An 18,381-nucleotide genomic window follows, 5' to 3' on the forward strand; every position below is an offset into this window, starting at 1 on the left:
GCGGGCACGCCGCGGGGCAGTGCCGGAGGGAAAGATGCCGCTCTGCGACACGGGCTGCGCGCCGCGGGACGGCGCCTGGGGCCAGGTACGGCACGGCTGCGGCCGGCGACAAGGGACACCGGGCACGGAGCGACACCGGGGACCGAGCGACACCGGGGACGGAGCGGCCGCGGCCACAGCGGTGCCGGCGCCACGTGCGGAGCGCTCACGTGGCCAGCGGAGCCACGCCCCCCCTCCCGGCGGAGTCACGTGCCGGGGGGTGTGTGCGGTCACGTGAGCGTGGCGGACATGGCGGCGGCGCGGCGGCTGCTGCCGCGCTGGGCGGGATCGCTGCGGCCCGTGAGGGAGCGGGGGATCGGAACCGGGACCGGGACAGGGAGCGGGGGGATCGGAAATGGGGATAGAGGGACGGAGGGGATTGGAATTGGGGACACAGGGACCGGGGGGATCGGGACCGGGACAGAGGGACCGGAGGGATCAGAACTGGGCTCAGGGACCGGGGGGATCGGGACCGGGACAGAGGGACCGGAGGGATCAGAACTGGGCACAGGGACCGGGGGGATCGGAACCGGGACAGAGGGACCGGGGGGAATCAGAATTGGGCAGAGGGACCGGGGGGATCGGAACCGGGGCACAGGGACCTGGGGGATCGGAACTGGGGACAGAGCGACCGGGGCACAGGGAACGGGATAGAGGGACCGGGAGGATCGGGACCGGGGACAGAGGGACCGGGGCACAGGGACTGGGGGGCACCGGGACAGAGCCAAGCGGGGCCAGGGTGGGGGGATCGGTACCGGAGGCAGAGGGACCGGGGGGCACCGGGACGGAGCCAAGCGGGGCCAGGGTGCGGGTACCGGGCCCGGGCCAAGCGGGGCTGTGGCTGCGGCACAGCGGGCCGGGCTCCGCGGGCTCGGCTGACTCTGCTCCCCGTGCCAGGTGAGCTCCGCTGCGGCGGCGGGCGCGGCGTACCCGAAGCGAGTGAAGGTGGTGGAGGTGGGGCCGCGCGACGGGCTCCAGAACGAGAAGGTAGCGGCGGGTCCGGGCTCCCCGCCCCTCCCGGGGCCGTTCTCAGCCAAATCCCCCCAGCGCCCCCCTGTGCCCCCCAGCATTTTCTTTAAATGCTGCCTTTTTTTTTTTTTTTCAGTGGTGGAAGAGTTTATTGTGTAAATAATAATGACTTTAAGTCGTTTTTCTTTTCTTCTGCTTCTTCTTAGAATCTTGTGCCCACCTCAGTGAAGATCAATTTAATCAACATGCTGTCAGAGACAGGGCTGCAGGTCATAGAGGCCACCAGCTTCGTGTCCCCCAAGTGGGTTCCTCAGGTCAGTGTTCAGACAGGATTTGCAGTGGTGTGCTCTAAAAGTACAATGATCCAGTGCTTCTACTTGCTCCCAAATCCCTGTTGCTGGGCAAGAAGCAGCAGAGCAGTTAAAATATGCCAGAGCTTCCCTTTGGACCCTGGCAAGAGCAGAGGGACAGACAGGTCACACACAAAGCTGTTTGTGCACATTGGCCTGGCTGGGTGCCCCCTGAGCCCTCAGCTCTGTTTGCTTTGAGATGCTCTGATCCCCACACATTTCTGTTCCCTTTACAAAAAGGAGTTTCAGTGATGATTTTGTGACAGGCAGCTGTGACCCTCAGAGATGTTTCTTTGCTTTGCAGATGGCTGATCACACCGAGGTCCTGCAGGGCATCAACAAATCCCCTGGGATCAGTTACCCTGTGCTGACTCCAAACCTCAGGGGCTTCCAGGCAGCGGTAAGGGCTGGGGAAAGCCAGCATCCCCCCACACTGGGCCTTTGCAGCCCCTCCTGCTCCTTTGCTCCTCTGCCTTCACCCTTTTCAAGGCAAGCTCACATGTGTCCTGCTGGTTTTGCTGCACAGTGAGCTGAGGGAATGGTTGGGTTCTTTGGGGGGAAATGGTTTTATCAAATGAGAGAGGTGTGGTCAGAGATTGTAGATCACAGAGACTTTGAGGTGCAGAAGAGCTCCAAGGTCTTTCAGTCTGAATAAACAGGGCAGATTTATTTGGGAACTGAGAGCCTCTGTAAAGGGAGGTGTTTATGGGGCTGGTTTGAGACACCTTGAATTAACTCTTGGCCATGAAATCATGAAGTTGTGGCTCTGTTTGGCATTTCCCTCACAAGAGAAAATCCCCTGGCTTTGATTTAAGAAGTGCTGGGGTAACTCAGGGCTCTTCTCCAGCCTCAGTGGTGCTGTGGTTCCAGTTCAGGATTTTTTATTTGCAGGTGGCAGCAGGAGCCAAAGAGGTGTCGATCTTTGGGGCAGCATCTGAGCTGTTCACCCAGAAAAACATCAACTGCTCCATCGAGGAGAGCCTGGAGAGGTTTGAAGAGGTCATGAGGGCAGCGAGGGAAGCCAGCATTCCTGTCAGGGGGTAAGGCCTTCCTGCTGGAATTCACCCACATTCGTTCTGGAATCGTCCAGAATCAGTTGGGATCGGATTTTCTTGGCAAACATCCCACATGGATCACACAGATCACACCCCCAGCAGCCCTCTGGGCTCATCTTGGCAAACTTTACACCCATGGAAGAAGAGATTGGTGAAATCCTGTAACCTTTTGCCACTGGAATATAAAATTGATTCTCCCACCTTGCAGACATGGAAGATGCACAAGTCCTGGCTGGTTTGTCCAGTGGAATCCCACTGTCCTTTTCCAGCTAAAAGTTTGGGGTTTTTTTTTTAACCACAGGTATGTTTCCTGTGTCCTTGGATGTCCCTATGAAGGGAAGATTTCTGCAGCTAAAGTTGCCCCTTTTTTTAAAAGTTTGGGTTTTTTTTTTTTTTAACCACAGGTATGTTTCCTGTGTCCTTGGATGTCCCTATGAAGGGAAGATTTCTGCAGCTAAAGTTGCAGAGGTGAGTCAGTCAGAAATACAGCCAGAATTCCTGATTTATTTTGAGGGATGCAAAGTGGGCACTGGGGGTTAATCCAGGATATAAGGGGGATTTATGAGGGAATATCCAGGTTCTCAGAGCCTGAATCCAGCTGAAACGGGGAACTGAGGGAGGTTTGGACACCTGTGGGTGTTTAATTGTGGAGAGGAGTGTTCAGGGTGTTAGTAGTTCCCCAAGAGGGAATTACTGTACAGCAGGAATCAGCTCTGGGAGGGAAGGAGGAGTGTCCAGGGGATTGTGGTGCAGCTCTGGGAGGGAAGGAGTGTCCAGGGAATTACTGTACTGCAGGGGTCAGCCCTGGGAGGGGAGGAATGTCCAGGGGATCGTGGTGCAGCTCTGGGAGGGAAGGAGGGTCCAGGGGATTGTGGTGCAGCAGGAATCAGCCCTGGGAGGGAAGGAATGTCCAGGGGATCGTGGTGCAGCTCTGGGAGGGAAGGAGGAATGCCCAGGGGATTGTACAGCAGGACTCAGCCCTGGGAGAGGAGGAGCAGTGTCCAGGGGATCGTGGTGCAGCAGGGATCAGCCCTGGGAGGGAGGATGCCCTCTCAGTGCCCGTGCTGGCTGTGCCCAGGTCTCCAAGAAGATGTACTCCATGGGGTGCTACGAGATCTCGCTGGGGGACACCATCGGCGTGGGCACCCCGGGCAGCATGAGGGACATGCTGGCAGTGGTCATGAAGGAGGTGCCCGTGGGGGCTCTGGCTGTGCACTGCCACGACACCTACGGACAGGCCCTGGCCAACATCCTGGTGGCCCTGCAGGTGGGGTCCCTGCTCTGCACGCTGCTCCTGGCACTCACACACACCCTAAAGCCCACCTTGTCCCACCCCCTGGCCAGCTGCCAGGCTGCTCCCAGCCCCGTCCAGCCTGGGGCACACAAACGGAGCAGCTTTCCTCGGGGCTTGCTTGGGAATTGCAGATTTTGCGTTCCCAGGGCAGCCCCTGACTCGGGTCTGTTTGCAGATGGGGGTGAGCGTGGTGGACGCCTCCGTGGCTGGCCTTGGGGGGTGTCCCTATGCCCAGGGAGCCTCTGGGAACGTGGCCACGGAGGACTTGGTGTACATGCTCAACGGGCTGGGCATCCACACGGTGAGTGGCACCCAGGCTCTGGCCAGGCCTCAGCTCAGGAGCATGAGCGTGGTGGGGACAGGACAGGGGGAATGGCTGCCCTGTGAGAGGGGATATCAGGGAAAAACATTCCCTGGGAGGGTGGGCAGGCCCTGGCACGGGTGCCCAGAGGGGCTGTGGCTCTCCCTGGAGTGCCCAAGGCCAGGGTGGATGGGTGTGGGGCACCTGGGATGGTGGGAGATGTTCCTCAAGGCATGTCCTGGAATGGTGGGAGATGTTCCTCAAGGCATGTCCTGGGATGGTGGGAGATGTTCCTCAAGGCATGCCCTGGAATGGTGGGAGGTGTTCCTCAAGGCATGTCCTGGGATGGTGGGAGATGTTCCTCAAGGCATGTCCTGGGCCTTTGCCGTGCAGGGCGTGGATCTCCAGAAGCTGATGGACACAGGCACCTTCATCTGCAATGCCCTGAACAGAAAAACCAATTCCAAGGTGTCTCAGGCCTCCTGCAGGCTGTGACACTGAGTGGGATTTCTCCTTGGAGCAAGAAATCGAGGATCCAGCCCTGGCTGGGATTCCTGTCTGACCTCCTGAGCTCAGCATTTGAGAAGAAACTCAAAATCCACCAGAATCAGGAAGAAGTGAGAGAATATCCTGTAATACTTTGTTCTGTTGGACCTTGGGGATGCCTTGGAGGGGGGAGGGCAGGGAGGGGCAGGGGAGAGCTCAGAGCAGAGCAGCAGCTCCTGTGCAGAGCCCAGGGCGGGCACAGCTTTGGCAGCTGGAGCCTGCCTGCAGCTCTGCTGTCCCTTCCTCCCTCTCCCTTCCACAAAGGCTGAGCCCAAACCCCCCTGGTGCCCCCCTGGGATCCCTCAGGGCCGTGCTGCTGCACTGGGTATCTGTTGTAAGATACCTCAGCAGGCCAGGAGTAATAAACACTTTATTTAATAATCTGAACTGTGAAGAGTTTGATTCAGCTGAACCCAACAAAGGAGCTTTTGGTGCTGGTTTGGTTCCAAGTGCCTCTTGTGCGTGGAAATTCTGCATTATTGTGGGCTGGGGGTGAGGAGTTCCACCCTGAGGGCAGAGAGTGAAACTCCTCAGGTGCTCGGGTCCTTGGGAAGCGCCCCCAGCTCTTTTTAAAGTGATTTATTGAGCAGTTCAGCTGTGAGACTGGAGAGGAGCGCAGGAGGCTGCGTGTGCCTGCTCTCCACATGACTTCAATACCCTGTAACAATTACCAAATTACTAATGAACGCCACGGAAATGAGGCGGAATGGGGCAGTAAATTGGGGTTTTGGGGCGATAATTCGGGATTTTGGGGCGGTAATTTGGGGGTTTTGGGGCAACGGCCTCCTCCCGCCGCCAGGGGGCGCTGCGGCACCGGGCTCCCCGCGGTGGCCCCGCCCCCTCCCGCGCGCACCAATGGCCGCCGTCCCCCGCGGAGTTTTGTCCCCGCTGCCGCCCCGTAGCCCTGACACGTTTCCATGGAGGAGCGGCGCGCGTGGCGCCGGGGGGGGCGGAGCCAAGGCCCGGCCTTAAAAGGGCCGCGCCCCTCACGGCGCTGAGCGGGAGCGGCGGCGGCAGCGGCGGGTGAGAGACCGGGGAACCGGAGGGGAACCGGAGGGGAGCCGCGGCTGGACGGGCAGGGGGACGGCTGTGCTGCCCTGCCCTGCTTCCTTCGGCACGGCCAGCCCGACCCGCCGCGGCTGGCGGTACCCGGGGCTCTGGAGTCATTCCGGTGCCCGGTTGCGTTCCGCCGCTCGGCCCCGGGACCCCTCCGCTCGCTCCCGGGCCTGTCCCCGCTCCCCGGCTGGAACCCGCGCTGGTTCTGCCTCCCCGCCCTCTCCCCCCGGGCCCAGGCGCTGTTTCCCGCAGCCCCGGGAGGGCAGTGTCCCGGTGCGGCTCCTCCCGGGCCGGGGTCCGGTTCCTGCCCCAAGCCCTTCCTGCGGCGGGGCCGGCCCGGGAGGGAACGGCTGCAGGGCAGAGCTGGTGCCCTGCGGAGACCACCCCGATTAATTAATTAATGAATTAGCTAATTAACAGTGAGAACTGCTGCCCTGAGGGGCACAGGTGAGCCCAGGGCTGGGTTCACCAGGAAGAGCCCGGGCTCCGGGATGTGCCGCCTCCGTGTCCGGGAGGTGTGACCGGCCCTGCCCCGCCCGTCCCTCGGGCAGGACCGACCTGCCGGCCGCGCTGCCGTGCCCAACCGAGCCGTGCCAAACCGAGCCGTGCCCAACCGTGCCGAGCCGTGCCGGGTCGTGCCGTGCCCAACCGAGCCGTGCCGAGCCGAGCCGTGCCCAACCGAGCCGTGCCCAACCGAGCCGTGCCGGGCCGTGCCGTGCCCAGCCCGCGGCTCTGGCGCTGTCCCCGCAGGGAGCCATGGCAGAGACCATCCTGGTGACGGGCGGCGCTGGCTACATCGGCAGCCACTGCGTGCTGGAGCTGCTGCAGGCGGGCTACGTCCCCGTGGTCATCGACAACTTCCACAACGCCATCCGAGGTACGGGAGCCCCGGCCCGGCTCCATCCCCGCGCTGGGCTCGGCTCCGGCGCCCCTCACTCCCCTCCATCCCCAGGCTCCGAGGCGCTCCCCGAGAGCCTCCGGCGGGTGCAGGAGATCGCGCACCGGCCCGTGATCTTCCAGGAGCTCGACATCACGGACGAGGCGGCGCTCCAGGAGCTCTTCAGGAAGGTGAGAGCGGGAGCGGCCGTGCCCGGGGTGGCTCCCGGGGTCCTGGCGGGGGTGGGAGCCTCGGGAGCAAACGCAGTGCCCGCTCCTGTGGGCCGTGGAGCTCCTGGGGCGATCCTGGCCGCTGCCGTGGCTCTGAGCCCAGCCCGTTCCCCCTGCAGCACCGTTTCTCGGCCGTGATGCACTTTGCGGGGCTCAAGGCCGTGGGGGAGTCGGTGCAGAAGCCTCTGGAATATTACAGAGTGAACCTCACCGGGACCATCCGGCTGCTGGAGGTGAGAGGGGCCGGCAGTGATCCCGGGCTGCTCCCTGTGCCCTCCCCGTGCAGGGCTGGCACAGGGCACGGAGCTGCAGCAGCGCTGCCCGTTGCCCCTCGCAGACCATGAAGGCCCACGGCGTGAGGAACATCGTGTTCAGCAGCTCCGCCACCGTCTACGGGGACCCCAAGTACCTCCCCCTGGACGAGAAGCACCCGGTCGGGGGCTGCACCAACCCCTACGGCAAATCCAAGTTCTTCATCGAGGAGATGATCTGGGATCTCTGCAGAGCAGAGAGGGTGAGGAGCTGCCCCGTGGGGCTGCAGCCCAGGTGTGTCCCCACGGGGGTGACACGTCCGTGCGTCCCCAGGACTGGAACGCCGTCCTGCTGCGCTACTTCAACCCCATCGGCGCCCACGAGTCGGGGATGATCGGGGAGGACCCTCAGGGCATCCCCAACAACCTCATGCCCTACGTGGCTCAGGTAGAGCCCCCACAGCCCTTGGGGGTCACAGGGAGGGGACGCAGGCGCTGGGGCTCCACGGGGCTGTCCCTCTGTGCAGGTGGCAGTGGGACGCCGCGAGTTCCTGAGCGTCTTTGGGAACGACTACAAGACGGACGATGGAACGGGTGCGTCACGGGACGGGGGGATTTGGGACGGGGGAATTTGGGATTCCCAGACCCTGCCCTCACCCTCTGCGTCCCCACAGGAGTCAGGGATTACATCCACGTCGTGGACCTGGCCAAGGGCCACATCGCTGCTCTGAAGAAGCTCAAGGAGAACTGTGGCTGCAAGGTACCAGCCTTGGGGTGCTGCCAGCCCTGGGGGGACATGGGGGTGCCAATGGGGCCTGAAGTAGAGCCTTTCTCCCCTTGATCCCTGTCCTTTATTCTGCTCCCAGATCTACAACCTGGGCACAGGCACCGGCTACTCCGTGCTGCAGATGGTCCGGGCCATGGAGAAAGCCTCGGGGAGGGAGGTAAGGGCAGAGCTGCAGGCTCACAGGCACAGGGCAGCACTGCCCCCACAGGGCCCTGCTCCCCCCCAGCAGCCCTGGCCCCGTTCCCTCAGCCCCCCCCGGAGCCCCCCAGCCCTCGGTGCTGCTCTCCCTGCAGATCAAGTACCGGATCACGGCCCGGCGGGAGGGGGACGTGGCCTCCTGCTACGCTGACCCCACGCTGGCCGAGCGGGAGCTGGGCTGGAAAGCTGCCTTTGGCCTGGACAAGATGTGTAAGGGCATCCCCTCCCTGGCACGGCGGGCACTGCCAGCCCCCTGCCCTCCCTCACCTCCCCTCTCCTCTTCCAGGTGAGGACCTGTGGCGGTGGCAGCTGCAGAACCCCACGGGCTTCAGCAAGAACTGAGCTGTGCCGAGGGCTGGCCGGGCCCAAGGCTGCTCTGAGCCAGCTCTGCCTCCTTCCCCGAGGACTGTCACCATCCTGGGAGGGCACTTCCAGCTCCCCCTCCTGCCTCTGGCACGGGGCAGGAAGGCTGGAGCATCCTCAGCCTCTCCCCTCCTCATCCTCATCCCCCAGGTCTTTTCATCTCACAGAGCAGAACCACAAGGAACAGAGAACAGAGCCGGGGCCTGGTTTGGCACCACGGGCATGGAATGCCCCGGGGCTGCAGCCAGCCCGGGCTGGGAGCTCCTGAGCCCTCCCTGTGCCCTGGGCATCCAGCACTGGGACAGCTGAGTCCTGCTGAGCCCAACCTGCAGCAGAGCCCCTGTTCCCCCCTGGCACAGTGGGAGCCCGAGGCACCTCTGCCCCTCCCCTGGCACCAGGAACTCCCACAGGGACCAGTCACATTCCAAGGCTTCCTCCAACCCCCCTTTTCTCTACCCCCAGCATGGTTTTGGGGACCAAATCTCATCTCCCCCTCTCCTGCTGAGCTGGAGAAGCCCCTGCCCAGGGCTGTGCCAGCCTGGCCTGGCTGCCCACAGCCCCCTGGGTGCCTGCTCTGGCCTCCTGTGGCAGCCACTCCCCAGAGCCCGTTGCCAAAGGCTGCCCAGGAGCCAGCTCTGCCCCTGTCCCACACTGCTTCTATTTATTCCTGGCAGCTCCCAGGGCAGGGATGACGCAGCCAGCCCCGTGTGCTGTCGGCTGGATGAATAACTTATGCTCCTAAATTATGAATGGAGCTTTTGATTTGTTTTTAAAATAAACTTTCCTACTTTCTAAGTGGCAGCTTTGTTCTGCTTCCCCTCAGCCAGAGCTGCTGCCCCTAAAAATGGCACCTGGGGCCTCATGGAACCCCATTCCCCCCCAAATCTGTGGTCCTGCCTGGCCAGGGATGACGCCAGCTCAGCTCCGGGATAAGTTGAGGATTTATTTCACCTTGATTCTCTGTGGAACGCACGCACACACACACAAAAAAACCCCAAACATGTACAAGGAAGACAAGAGAAGAAAAACAACAACAAAAAAAAGAAAAAAAAACAAAAGGAAAAAAAAAAAAACAAACAACCAAAAAGAAGAAACCCAAAGCTGTACTGAGGAATGGAGAGAAGCCGTTCTCCCTCCCGGGGTCCCGGCACTGCTCGGGCAGGGAGTGAGCAGGAATGCTCTGCAGAGGGATGGTCCCGGGCCCCCCACCACACACGGTTCCAGTTCACAGTCACACAGGTCAGTCTGTCCATCACCAGCCCTTGGTGCCCCCAGGGAGCTGCCATCCCACCCCTGCCAGCCCCTGGTGTCCCCAGGGAGCTGCCATCCCACCCCAGCCACCCTCTCATGCCCCCCAGCCAGGCGAGGGGGCCGGGGGCACAGCAGCATTAAAACACAGTATAGATGAGCCAGCAGGGCAGAGCCCAGGGCAGGGCAGAGCCCAGGGCAGGGCTGGGCTGCCCCAGTGCCAGCAGCAGCTCTGCTGCTTTCAGACTTCCTAAAAGGAGCAAGAACAAAAAGCCCAAGCCAAGACCCCAGGCAGGGTGGGCCCCACGATGCACTCTCCAGAGGGAGGTTATTGCTTTGCACAGCCCGGGCAGGAAGGGCAGGGCTGGGGCAGAACTGCCGGGGCTGAGCCCCCCCAGAGCCCCCCAGGGCAGCCCTCCCCTCCCTGGCACAGGGCAGAGGCTCCCTGGGGCAGGGCAGGGGGAGCAGGGCCAGCCCTGGGGCCAGGGGAATGTGGGGGTGTTTTAAAAGCCATGATCAGCCCTGGGTGGGGGCTCAGCCCGGGGAGAGAGGGGGTGAGGGCAGAGCTGCTCCACAGCCACTGCCCCGGGCCCTGTGGGAGGGGAGGGTCAGCCAGGAGCCCCCCCAGAGGAGACATTCGGGGCCCCAGCACGATGCCAGCAGTCGGGAGGGGACAAGCCACAGGTGATTGTACATGGTGGGGCAGGAGCCCCCAGTCCTGGGGGCACAGAGGATGGGGCACAGCAGCCCCCGGGGCTCAGATGATGGCTGGGAGCAAAGCTGCTCCTTCCAGCTGCACCAGGAGCCAAACCCGGGGTGCAGGGACCTCCCCCTCCCCAGGCAGCCCAAGGCCAAAGGGAAGGACAAGTAGCAGCAAGAGAAGACATTGAAGATGGGGCCGGTGGCTCCATGAGTGTAAACGAAGCTTTGGGGCTCCGAGGGTGCAGAGCTGAGCTGGGAGGGGGGGAAATGCCTCTGGGATGGAGATTGTAAAAGCAACAAGAGGAGGAGGAGCAGGAGGAAGGAGGTGATTATCTCAGGAGGGCAGAGCTGCCCCAGGCCGATGGCTGAGGGGAGTGTGCGTGTGTGACAGGCGGGGCCGTGCGGGAGGTGCGGGAGCTGCACTGACCCTCCCTGCCGGCCCCGGGCAGCCTTTGGCGGTGCCAGCCCAGGGCAGAGCCTGCCCCGGGGCCTGGGGGCGTCCGCAGGGGAGTCCCGGGTTCCTGAGCTCTGACTGAAAACCCGCGAGTCGCCTGAGCAGAGGCCGAGAGCCGCCACCGAGGGCAGAGCTCCGAGCCCCAGGGGTGCCCCAGCCCCGCCGCAGCCGGGCACGTCCCGCCCCTAATACTGGTACAAAAACCCCAAACCCGAGAGGAAAACCTCACCCGCGCCGTGCCAGCCCCGCGGGGGCCCGAGGGGACGGTGACCTTCCCCCGGGAACCGCTCGGAGCCAGAGCAGGAGAGAAAAGGCCACTCCCAGACTCGCCTTAGGCAGCTCCGATGCGGGAGCGGCGGGAGAGCCGGAGGGGACGCGGTGCGAGGACGCGGGCACGGGTGGGGGTGGCGGGAGGTGCGCTGGGGGGGCCATGGCTTCCGTTCGCAGCGGGCGGGTCACAGGGACAGGCGGTGACCTCGGCACCCTCCCCTGCGACAGTCCCGAGGGGCTCGGCTCAGATCCGGGGCAGCAGCTTCTCGATGAACTCCTTCACCGCCATCATCTCCTGCGGACAGCGCACGGCCCGTCACACCGGGGCTGCCCCGGGGCCGGGCTGTGCCCCGGGAACGGCCCGGGGCTCTGCACCTCCCCCGGGGCCGGGCTGTGCCCCGGGAACGGCCCGGGGCTCTGCACCTCCCCAGGGACTGGGCTGTGCCCCGGGAACGGCCCGGGGCTCTGCACCTCCCCCGGGGCCGGGCTGTGCCCTGGGAACGGGGCTCGAGGCTCTGCACCTCCCCCGGGGCCGGGATGGGGCACAAGGGCTCTGCAGCCTCTCAGAGCAAGTCAGGAACAAACAGACCTCATGTGTTCCCCACCCTGCCTGGGATCAAAAGATCCCAAAGGGAAGGGACCCCACAGGGATCATCCAGCCCTGCCCAGACCCCTCAACAATCCCACCCTGGGCCCCCCTGTCCAAACACTCCTGGAGCTCTGGCAGCCTCGTGGCTGTGCCCATTCTTTGGGAGCCTGGGCACTGCCCAGCACCCTCTGGGGAAGAACCTTTCCCTGAGCTCCATCCCAGCCCTCCCCTGACACAGCTCCAGGCCCTTCCCACGGGCCCATCACTGATCACCACCCAGGGGGTGCCACCCCCTCCCTCCACACCCAGCACTGACCTGAGGACAGGAACCGTGCATCACTCCAGGGTAGGTTTTGAACTGCACCTTGGTGGGGGTGACCACAGACTTGAGCTTCTCGGCAGTGAGGGCCCCGAAGCGCACGGGGATCATGGGATCCATCTCCCCGTGGCACTGCAGGATGGCAATGTCCTTGTTCACGCCGTTGTTCGCCGCCTGCCACGAGGAGGGGACACTCAGTGAGGGGACGCCAGTGGTGCTTTGTGTCCCCAACACAAGCCAGCAGATCCCTCCTCACGAGGGAGAGCTGCAGAGGGAGCATCCCACGCCAGGGGTACCTGTGGGAAGGCCTTGTGCAGCGGGAGCCAGCAGCTGAGCGCCACGATCCCGGCCAGCTGGTGCTGGCAGGTGAGAGCCGTGTACAGCGACAAGGCACCGCCCTGCAGGGGGAACACGCAGTCAGCGTGGATCCACGGGGCATGCAGGGACACCCTGAGGCCCAGCTCACACCCACCCACCCCCCTGTGACAGGTGGAGCAGGAAGTGGGGTCCCTCACCTGTGAGAAGCCCCCCAGGATGATGCGGTTGGGGGGGATCCCGTTCTTCATCTCGTGCTCAATGATTGCTTTAACTGGAAGGAGATGGAGAAATGGGTCAGTGGAAGGGGAAGGGCTGAAAAGCATCGCCCCATGCTTCAGGGTGCACGTCAGGGACAGGGAGGTGCCAGAGAGGCCAGGGGAAAGTTTGCTGGGATCACAGGAGCAGAAACAAGGAGAGGTGGAAGAAGACACCTGCTCCACCAGAGTGAGGGAGAGGCACACAGCAGCTCTCCACCTCCCCTCACAGAGCTCCTTACTGTTTTCTGCAGCTTTCTTGATCCCAGCTTCATCCTCGGGTGCATCTGGAGTCAATCCCATCAGGTCAAACCTGGGGGAAGCAGCAGGGTCAGCCAAGACCTCTCCCAGCACCCTGAGTGTGGGGAGGCAGGAGCTGGGGGTGCTCTGCCCTTCCCTGGCCCCCACAGGGCAGTGGATTTTGTTCCCCCATCCCTCCCACTCCCCACCCAGCCCTGTTCCCCGAAGCACTGACCAGGAGGGCATGACCATCTTCATGTTGAGGGTCACCGGGATCCGGGGCCTGTGGAGGAACATTTTGGGTGGTTGAGCTCAAGTGTGAGGGGAGCAGGAAGACTGACAACACCTCTCCCCTTCCTGCTGAGCCCCCTCCTGCCTGACCAGGGATGCACAGGGAGCTCCAGAGCCTTTGCCTTTCCCTGCAGCCATCAGGGATGAACAGGAAAAGAAGGGAAGGAAAAGAGCCTCTGGTGCTGCTCACTCTGTGGGAGCAGCTCTGCCTGCAGCAGGAGCTGACCACGGCAGCAGAGCCAGCCTGGCTGGGCAGCCCTGCTGGGCTCAGGCCTCCCCCAGCAGCCTTGGCAGCCTCAGGGCCCCCCAAGAAGCCCCCCCAGAAGCCCCCCAGGGCAGCACTTACGCGTGAGGGCAGATGTACTTCACGTAGGGGAGGCGGATGGAGGAGAGAGCGTCGGCCCAGCTGTGCCTGGAGAGGGACAGGAGATGAGGCCAAGGCTTGTCCCAGCCCTTTGCCCAAGGCTGCTGCCCCCCAACCCCTCCCCTGAGCTTATTTACCCACCCCATCAGCCTGAACCCTCCTGAAGCCCCCCCAGCACTGATCCCATCTGAGGGGAGCACACAGAGCCCCCCTCCTGCACAGGGAGGAGGGAATGTCCAGACAGGGAGGAGGGAATCTCCTGGACAGGGAGGAGAGAGTGTCCAGACAGGGAGGAGGGAATCTCCTGGACAGGGAGGAGAGAGTGTCCAGACAGGGAGGAGGGAATCTCCTGCACAGGGAGGAGCCCTTTGTCACCACCATGGGACCTCCGAGGTGGCCTTGCAGAGCAGAGATGCCCTCGTGCAGGCCCAGCCCTGCCAAGGCCTGGAAAAGCCGCAGTGCTTATCAGCAGTGCTTATCAGCAATCCCTGAAGGCAGCACAAAATCCACCCGCGGGGGTGGGGGGCTGCCAGGCTGCTGGGATCATAAATATTCAAGAGCAGACAGCTGCCAGCAGCAATTCCCTGCCATTCCCTACCAGGCTGGTGCAGGAATGGCTGCAGACCCCAGCCCAAAGCCCCACACAAATCCTGGAGATGTCCTGAGGGAAAGCAGCAGCAAAAGGCTGGGATCTGCATCTGGCAAACCACACATCCCAGCCAGAGCCAGCTGCAGGGACACTCACCCCGTGTCTCCAAGGCCATGGAGGAAAATGACCTGTTAAACAGAGAAGGAAGGGAATTAGCTGGTGTGAGAGTCAGAGGGGGCAGGGCTGGGCTGGCAGGGAGGTGGCAAATGGACACTTAGTCACCAACTCCAAGAGGCTCAAATTAGCGTGGAGCAGGGATGGGTGGGTCAGGGATGTGCTGTCATCCTGCCACAGAGCTGCCACAGGCAGGGCCCAACTCCTCTGCACAGCACAGGGACAAAGAGTGACAGATCATCCCACCAGGAGTGGCACCAGAGCACAGGCCCAGCCTGAATCCCAGAAGGGGCTGGAAGGGACCTGAAAGCCCCTCCAGTGCCACCCTGCCATGGCAGGGACACTTCCACTGTCCCTGGCTGTTTCAAGCCCCATCCAACCTGGTCTGGGGCACTGCCAGGGATCCAGGGGCAGCCACAGCTGCTCTGGCACCCTGTGCCAGGGTCTGCCCACCATCACAGGGAGCAATTCCTTCCCTCTGTCACCAGGGACTCACAAATCCACCTCCACAAGCTCTTCATCTCAGGCTCCAGCACCCCCTAAACCTTGAGGAGCAGAGGGAAGGCAGCCTGCAGACCCCAGGGAAGGACTGAGGGGGGTTCCTTTGGGAGATTTGCTTTTAAAAGCTTAAACAGCCCAATCAGCCCTAAGCCCCAGTGCTTTGCCGAAGTGAGCTCTCACCCTGGAGCAGAGAGGACAGCACAGAGCCCTTGCTGGCCTGCTCATGGAAGCAGCTCTGTTTTCCATGGGGAGCAGCAGGGGAAGGAGGGAGGGAGGGAAGGAGGGAGGGAAGGAGGGAAGGAAGGAGGGAGGGGCAGCCCTTACCGCGGCAGTCTCCCGCTCTGCCCCTGACACGGTGACAGCGTCGGCGAGGAGGGGGACAGACATGTTGTTACCACACATACACCGAGAGGGGTCGACACTGGCACCTGCGGGAAAGCAAACCTGTCAGCCCCCTCCAGCAGCTGCTTCACCCACGGCAGCAGCTGTCTGGGGGGGAAATTAAAGAGCAGGTGAAGGCTTCGAGGGTGGAACACCCCACGCTGCGGCCTGGCACTGCTGGAGAGCAACGCTCCCCGCGTGGGGCGCTGCAAGTGTTAAAATTAGCCTGGAAATGACACCTCAGAGCCAGAGTTGTTCCTGTGGCTGCACCGGCGTGGGCAGCGCGGCTCAGCATCCCCTCACGTCGCCCTGATTTTGTAAGACTTTGTTAAGCCTTCTGATGTTTGCATTCTTTTAACAAACTTTCTCACACACAGTTCTGTAAATAACTTATGTTTTGCATTCTTTCATGGAGGTGGAGAGAATTGATGGACCCTTGGTCTGTCCAGTGGCATTGGAGAGGTGGCACTGTCACCCTCCAATCCACTGTCACCTTTGGAAAACTATAAATGTTGGAGTCAGAAAATAAAGGTGCTTCTTTTTTGTTCCCCTCGAGAGCAGCAGTGTCTGTGTCATCATTTTGTGCCTTATCACAACAGTTTTATTTGGGCTTTTTATCTATTTGTTTGATTGGTTTGCCTGGGTTTGTTTGTTTCCCCGCGTGGGGCACTGCAAGTGTTAAAATTAGCCTGGAATGACACCTCAGAGCCAGAGTTGTTCCTGTGGCTGCACCGGCGTGGGCAGCGCGGCTCAGCATCCCCTCACGTCGCCCTGATTTTGTAAGACTTTGTTAAGCCTTCTGATGTTTGCATTCTTTTAACAAACTTTCTCACACACAGTTCTGTAAATAACTTATGTTTTGCATTCTTTCATGGAGGTGGAGAGAATTGATAGACCCTTGGTCTGTCCAGTGGCATTGGAGAGGTGGCACTGTCACCCTCCAATCCACTGTCACCTTTGGAAAATTATAAATGTTGGAGTCAGAAAATAAAAGTGTGGTTTTTTTTTGTTCTCCTCCAAAGCAGCAGTGTCTGTGTCATCATTTAGTGTCTTATCACAACACCCTCATCCCTGCAGCCCTTCCCTGAGCTGGGCAGGAGCCTGACCCACATCTGCTCCGAGCAGGAAAGCCTCGGCACGCAGCTGCACGGGCTCTGCTGCACCCATAAAGGTCCAGCCCTGCTTTATGGGGCTGTTTAGGATGAACCAGAGCTCCGGGAGCTGGTCTGAGCCTCCCCAGTGATGGAAAACACCCCTGTGGCTGCCCAGGGCAGCAGGCAGGGTGGGCACTGCTGTCCTGTGCCCTGCCAGACCCCACAGGGCTGACTGCAGCCAGCCTTCAGCCACAACAGTCCGCGGTGTTTGCTCCCACCACGCCACAAACCACAGCTGCTGCTCCCCACGATCTGCCCTGACCCCGCTGACCACCTCACTGATTAGATCAGAGCTTGTTTAGGGCACTGCCATCATCCCCCAGGAACAGGATCAGCCTTGGGAGCGCGATCGCAGAATATCCCGAGCTGGAAGGGATGAAGGATCATCCATCCAGCCCCTGTCCCTGCTCAGACCCCCCAAAAACCCACCCTGAGCATCCCTGGAGTGCTGTCCAAAGGCTCCTGGAGCTCTGGCAGCCTCAGGGCTGTGTCCATTACTCTCTGAGGAAAAACTTTTCCCTGATCTCCATCCTAAACCTCCCCTGGCACAGCTCCAGCCCCTCCCGAGGTCCTGTCCCCATCCCAGAGACCAGAGCCACCCCATGGGACACTTTTCCTCACCCTGCACACCCTGCCCCAGCTCCACCTCCCACAGCAGCACCATCCCCAGCGGGTCAGGGCCACACAGACCACCCCAAACCCCCCCAAAAACCCCGGAGTGCCAGCCTTACCCAGGAGAAACAGCCCGCTCTGCGTGGCAGCCCGGCCGAGACCTGCCCGACTCGTTCCACCCACTGCTCGTCAGCCGCTTCCCCACTCAAACAAAACCACCGGGAGCAGAGCAGCTCCCCGGCTCTGACACAGCCACACGTGCCCTCCCGTGGGTGCTCCAGGGGCAAAACAAGCCCGGAGAGGAACAACACCTGCCAAAAACCCCGGCAGGGAGACAGAGACGCGGCCAGGAATGACAGGACACGGCCAGGAATGACAGAGACACGGCCAGGAATGACAGAGACACGGCCAGGAATGACAGCACCGTCCCCCGGCAGCGATGGGGATGCGCTCCTTGCTGGGGAGGATCCAGGGATGCTCAGAGCTGCCCCAAACATTCCCCCTGGGAATCTCAAAATTTCTCCTGGGAATCTCAAAATTGCTCCTGGGATCTCAAAATTTCTCCTGGGAACCTCAAAATTCCTCCTGGGGATCTCAAAATCCCTCCTGGGATCTCAAAATTTCTCCTGGGAACCTCAAAATTCCTCCTGGGGATCTCAAAATCCCTCCTGGGGAGACACGGCCAGGAATGACAGCACCGTCCCCCGGCAGCGATGGGGATGCGCTCCTTGCTGGGGAGGATCCAGGGATGCTCAGAGCTGCCCCAAACATTCCCCCTGGGAATCTCAAAATTTCTCCTGGGAATCTCAAAATTGCTCCTGGGATCTCAAAATTTCTCCTAGGAACCTCAAAATTGCTCCTGGGGATCTCAAAATCCCTCCTGGGGATCTCAAAATTTCTCCTAGGAACCTCAAAATTTCTCCTAGGAACCTCAAAATTGCTCCTGGGGATCCCAAAATCCCTCCTGGGAACCCCAAAATTCCTCCTGGGGAATCCCAAAATCCCTCCTGGGATCTCAAAATTTCTCCTAGGAACCTCAAAATTTCTCCTAGGAACCTCAAAATTGCTCCTGGGGACCCCAAAATTGCTCCTGGAAATCTCAAAATTCCTCCTGGGGATCCCAAAATTTCTCCTGGGAATCCCTCCTGGGAATTCCTGCCCCGCTCCTGGAGGGAGCACAAGGGGACCCCCAGGATAAACCCCTCAGACGTGCCCGTGTGGGTGTAAAGGCACAATCCGAACCAGGAGGTGAATCTGGGTCCGGTTCCGAGGCGTGGCACCCACCGGTGGCACCGGACGCGTTCATCAGGCGTTAATTAGCGTTAATTACCGTGCCTCAGCCTCTCCCCCGGGCCCTGAGCCCCGCCGGGAGCGGAATCCAGCGGGGGGCTGCAGAAATCCCGCCTGGCAGCGGAGGGAGGCGGGATCTCCCCACGACCGGGAGCGCCGGTTTTCCGCCAGAACCGGAGCTCTGGGGGGGCTCCCAGGAGCGGAAAGACCCCGTTATCGCACCGCGGCCCCCCGGCCCCTCTCCCCGTTAATTCCCGGTAAAGGCCTCGCCGCCCCCCCCACCATCCCCGCGGCCCTCACGGAATCCCCCCCCCC

At 61.7% G+C, this 18,381-nt stretch overlaps 3 protein-coding genes across 10 annotated transcripts in view; 2 read left to right on the forward strand and 1 right to left on the reverse strand.

The window, feature by feature from the left end:
* The first annotated feature begins 19 nt into the window (after positions 1-19).
* HMGCL (3-hydroxy-3-methylglutaryl-CoA lyase) lies at positions 20-4,668 on the forward strand. 2 transcript variants are annotated; one of them, XM_041417435.1, is made up of 9 exons: positions 20-86; positions 932-1,026; positions 1,215-1,322; positions 1,663-1,758; positions 2,250-2,398; positions 2,818-2,881; positions 3,492-3,680; positions 3,883-4,008; positions 4,402-4,668. In XM_041417435.1, exons 1-9 carry the CDS (start codon positions 35-37, stop codon positions 4,501-4,503), a joined length of 981 nt encoding a protein of 326 aa, XP_041273369.1. In that variant the 5' UTR covers positions 20-34; the 3' UTR covers positions 4,504-4,668. The 2 variants fall into 2 exon arrangements, with proteins under 2 accessions (XP_041273369.1, XP_041273368.1); XM_041417434.1 differs by lacking the exon at positions 20-86 and adding an exon at positions 219-339 and having other exon boundaries at positions 937-1,026.
* Positions 4,669-4,675: 7 nt separating this feature from the next.
* On the forward strand, positions 4,676-9,111 carry GALE (UDP-galactose-4-epimerase). Of its 7 annotated transcripts, XM_041417394.1 has the most exons (11): positions 4,676-6,182; positions 6,293-6,487; positions 6,563-6,678; positions 6,837-6,950; positions 7,055-7,231; positions 7,303-7,416; positions 7,496-7,562; positions 7,643-7,728; positions 7,835-7,912; positions 8,049-8,163; positions 8,240-8,435. In XM_041417394.1, the coding sequence occupies exons 2-11, from the start codon at positions 6,367-6,369 to the stop codon at positions 8,293-8,295; spliced, it is 1,044 nt and encodes a 347-aa protein (XP_041273328.1). In that variant the 5' UTR covers positions 4,676-6,182; positions 6,293-6,366; the 3' UTR covers positions 8,296-8,435. The 7 variants fall into 7 exon arrangements, with proteins under 7 accessions (XP_041273328.1, XP_041273326.1, XP_041273327.1 ...); XM_041417392.1 differs by having other exon boundaries at positions 6,293-6,678; XM_041417393.1 differs by having other exon boundaries at positions 8,049-8,382.
* Positions 9,112-9,401: 290 nt separating this feature from the next.
* LYPLA2 (lysophospholipase 2) overlaps positions 9,402-18,381 on the reverse strand; it is a 9,232-nt gene continuing 252 nt past the window's right edge. The window contains exons 2-10 of the mRNA XM_041417455.1: positions 14,954-15,057; positions 14,111-14,142; positions 13,348-13,413; positions 12,946-12,993; positions 12,713-12,783; positions 12,414-12,487; positions 12,195-12,296; positions 11,896-12,072; positions 9,402-11,285 (exon numbers count right to left, since the gene is read on the reverse strand). Coding sequence (XP_041273389.1) covers positions 11,235-11,285; positions 11,896-12,072; positions 12,195-12,296; positions 12,414-12,487; positions 12,713-12,783; positions 12,946-12,993; positions 13,348-13,413; positions 14,111-14,142; positions 14,954-15,031 — 699 coding nt within the window. The 5' untranslated portion in view covers positions 15,032-15,057 and the 3' untranslated portion in view covers positions 9,402-11,234. The remainder of the gene's footprint in view (positions 11,286-11,895; positions 12,073-12,194; positions 12,297-12,413; positions 12,488-12,712; positions 12,784-12,945; positions 12,994-13,347; positions 13,414-14,110; positions 14,143-14,953; positions 15,058-18,381) is intronic.

Source organism: Onychostruthus taczanowskii, unplaced genomic scaffold, assembly GCF_017590055.1.
Source record: "Onychostruthus taczanowskii isolate IOZ18803 unplaced genomic scaffold, ASM1759005v1 scaffold56, whole genome shotgun sequence".
Lineage (NCBI taxonomy): Eukaryota > Metazoa > Chordata > Aves > Passeriformes > Passeridae > Onychostruthus > Onychostruthus taczanowskii.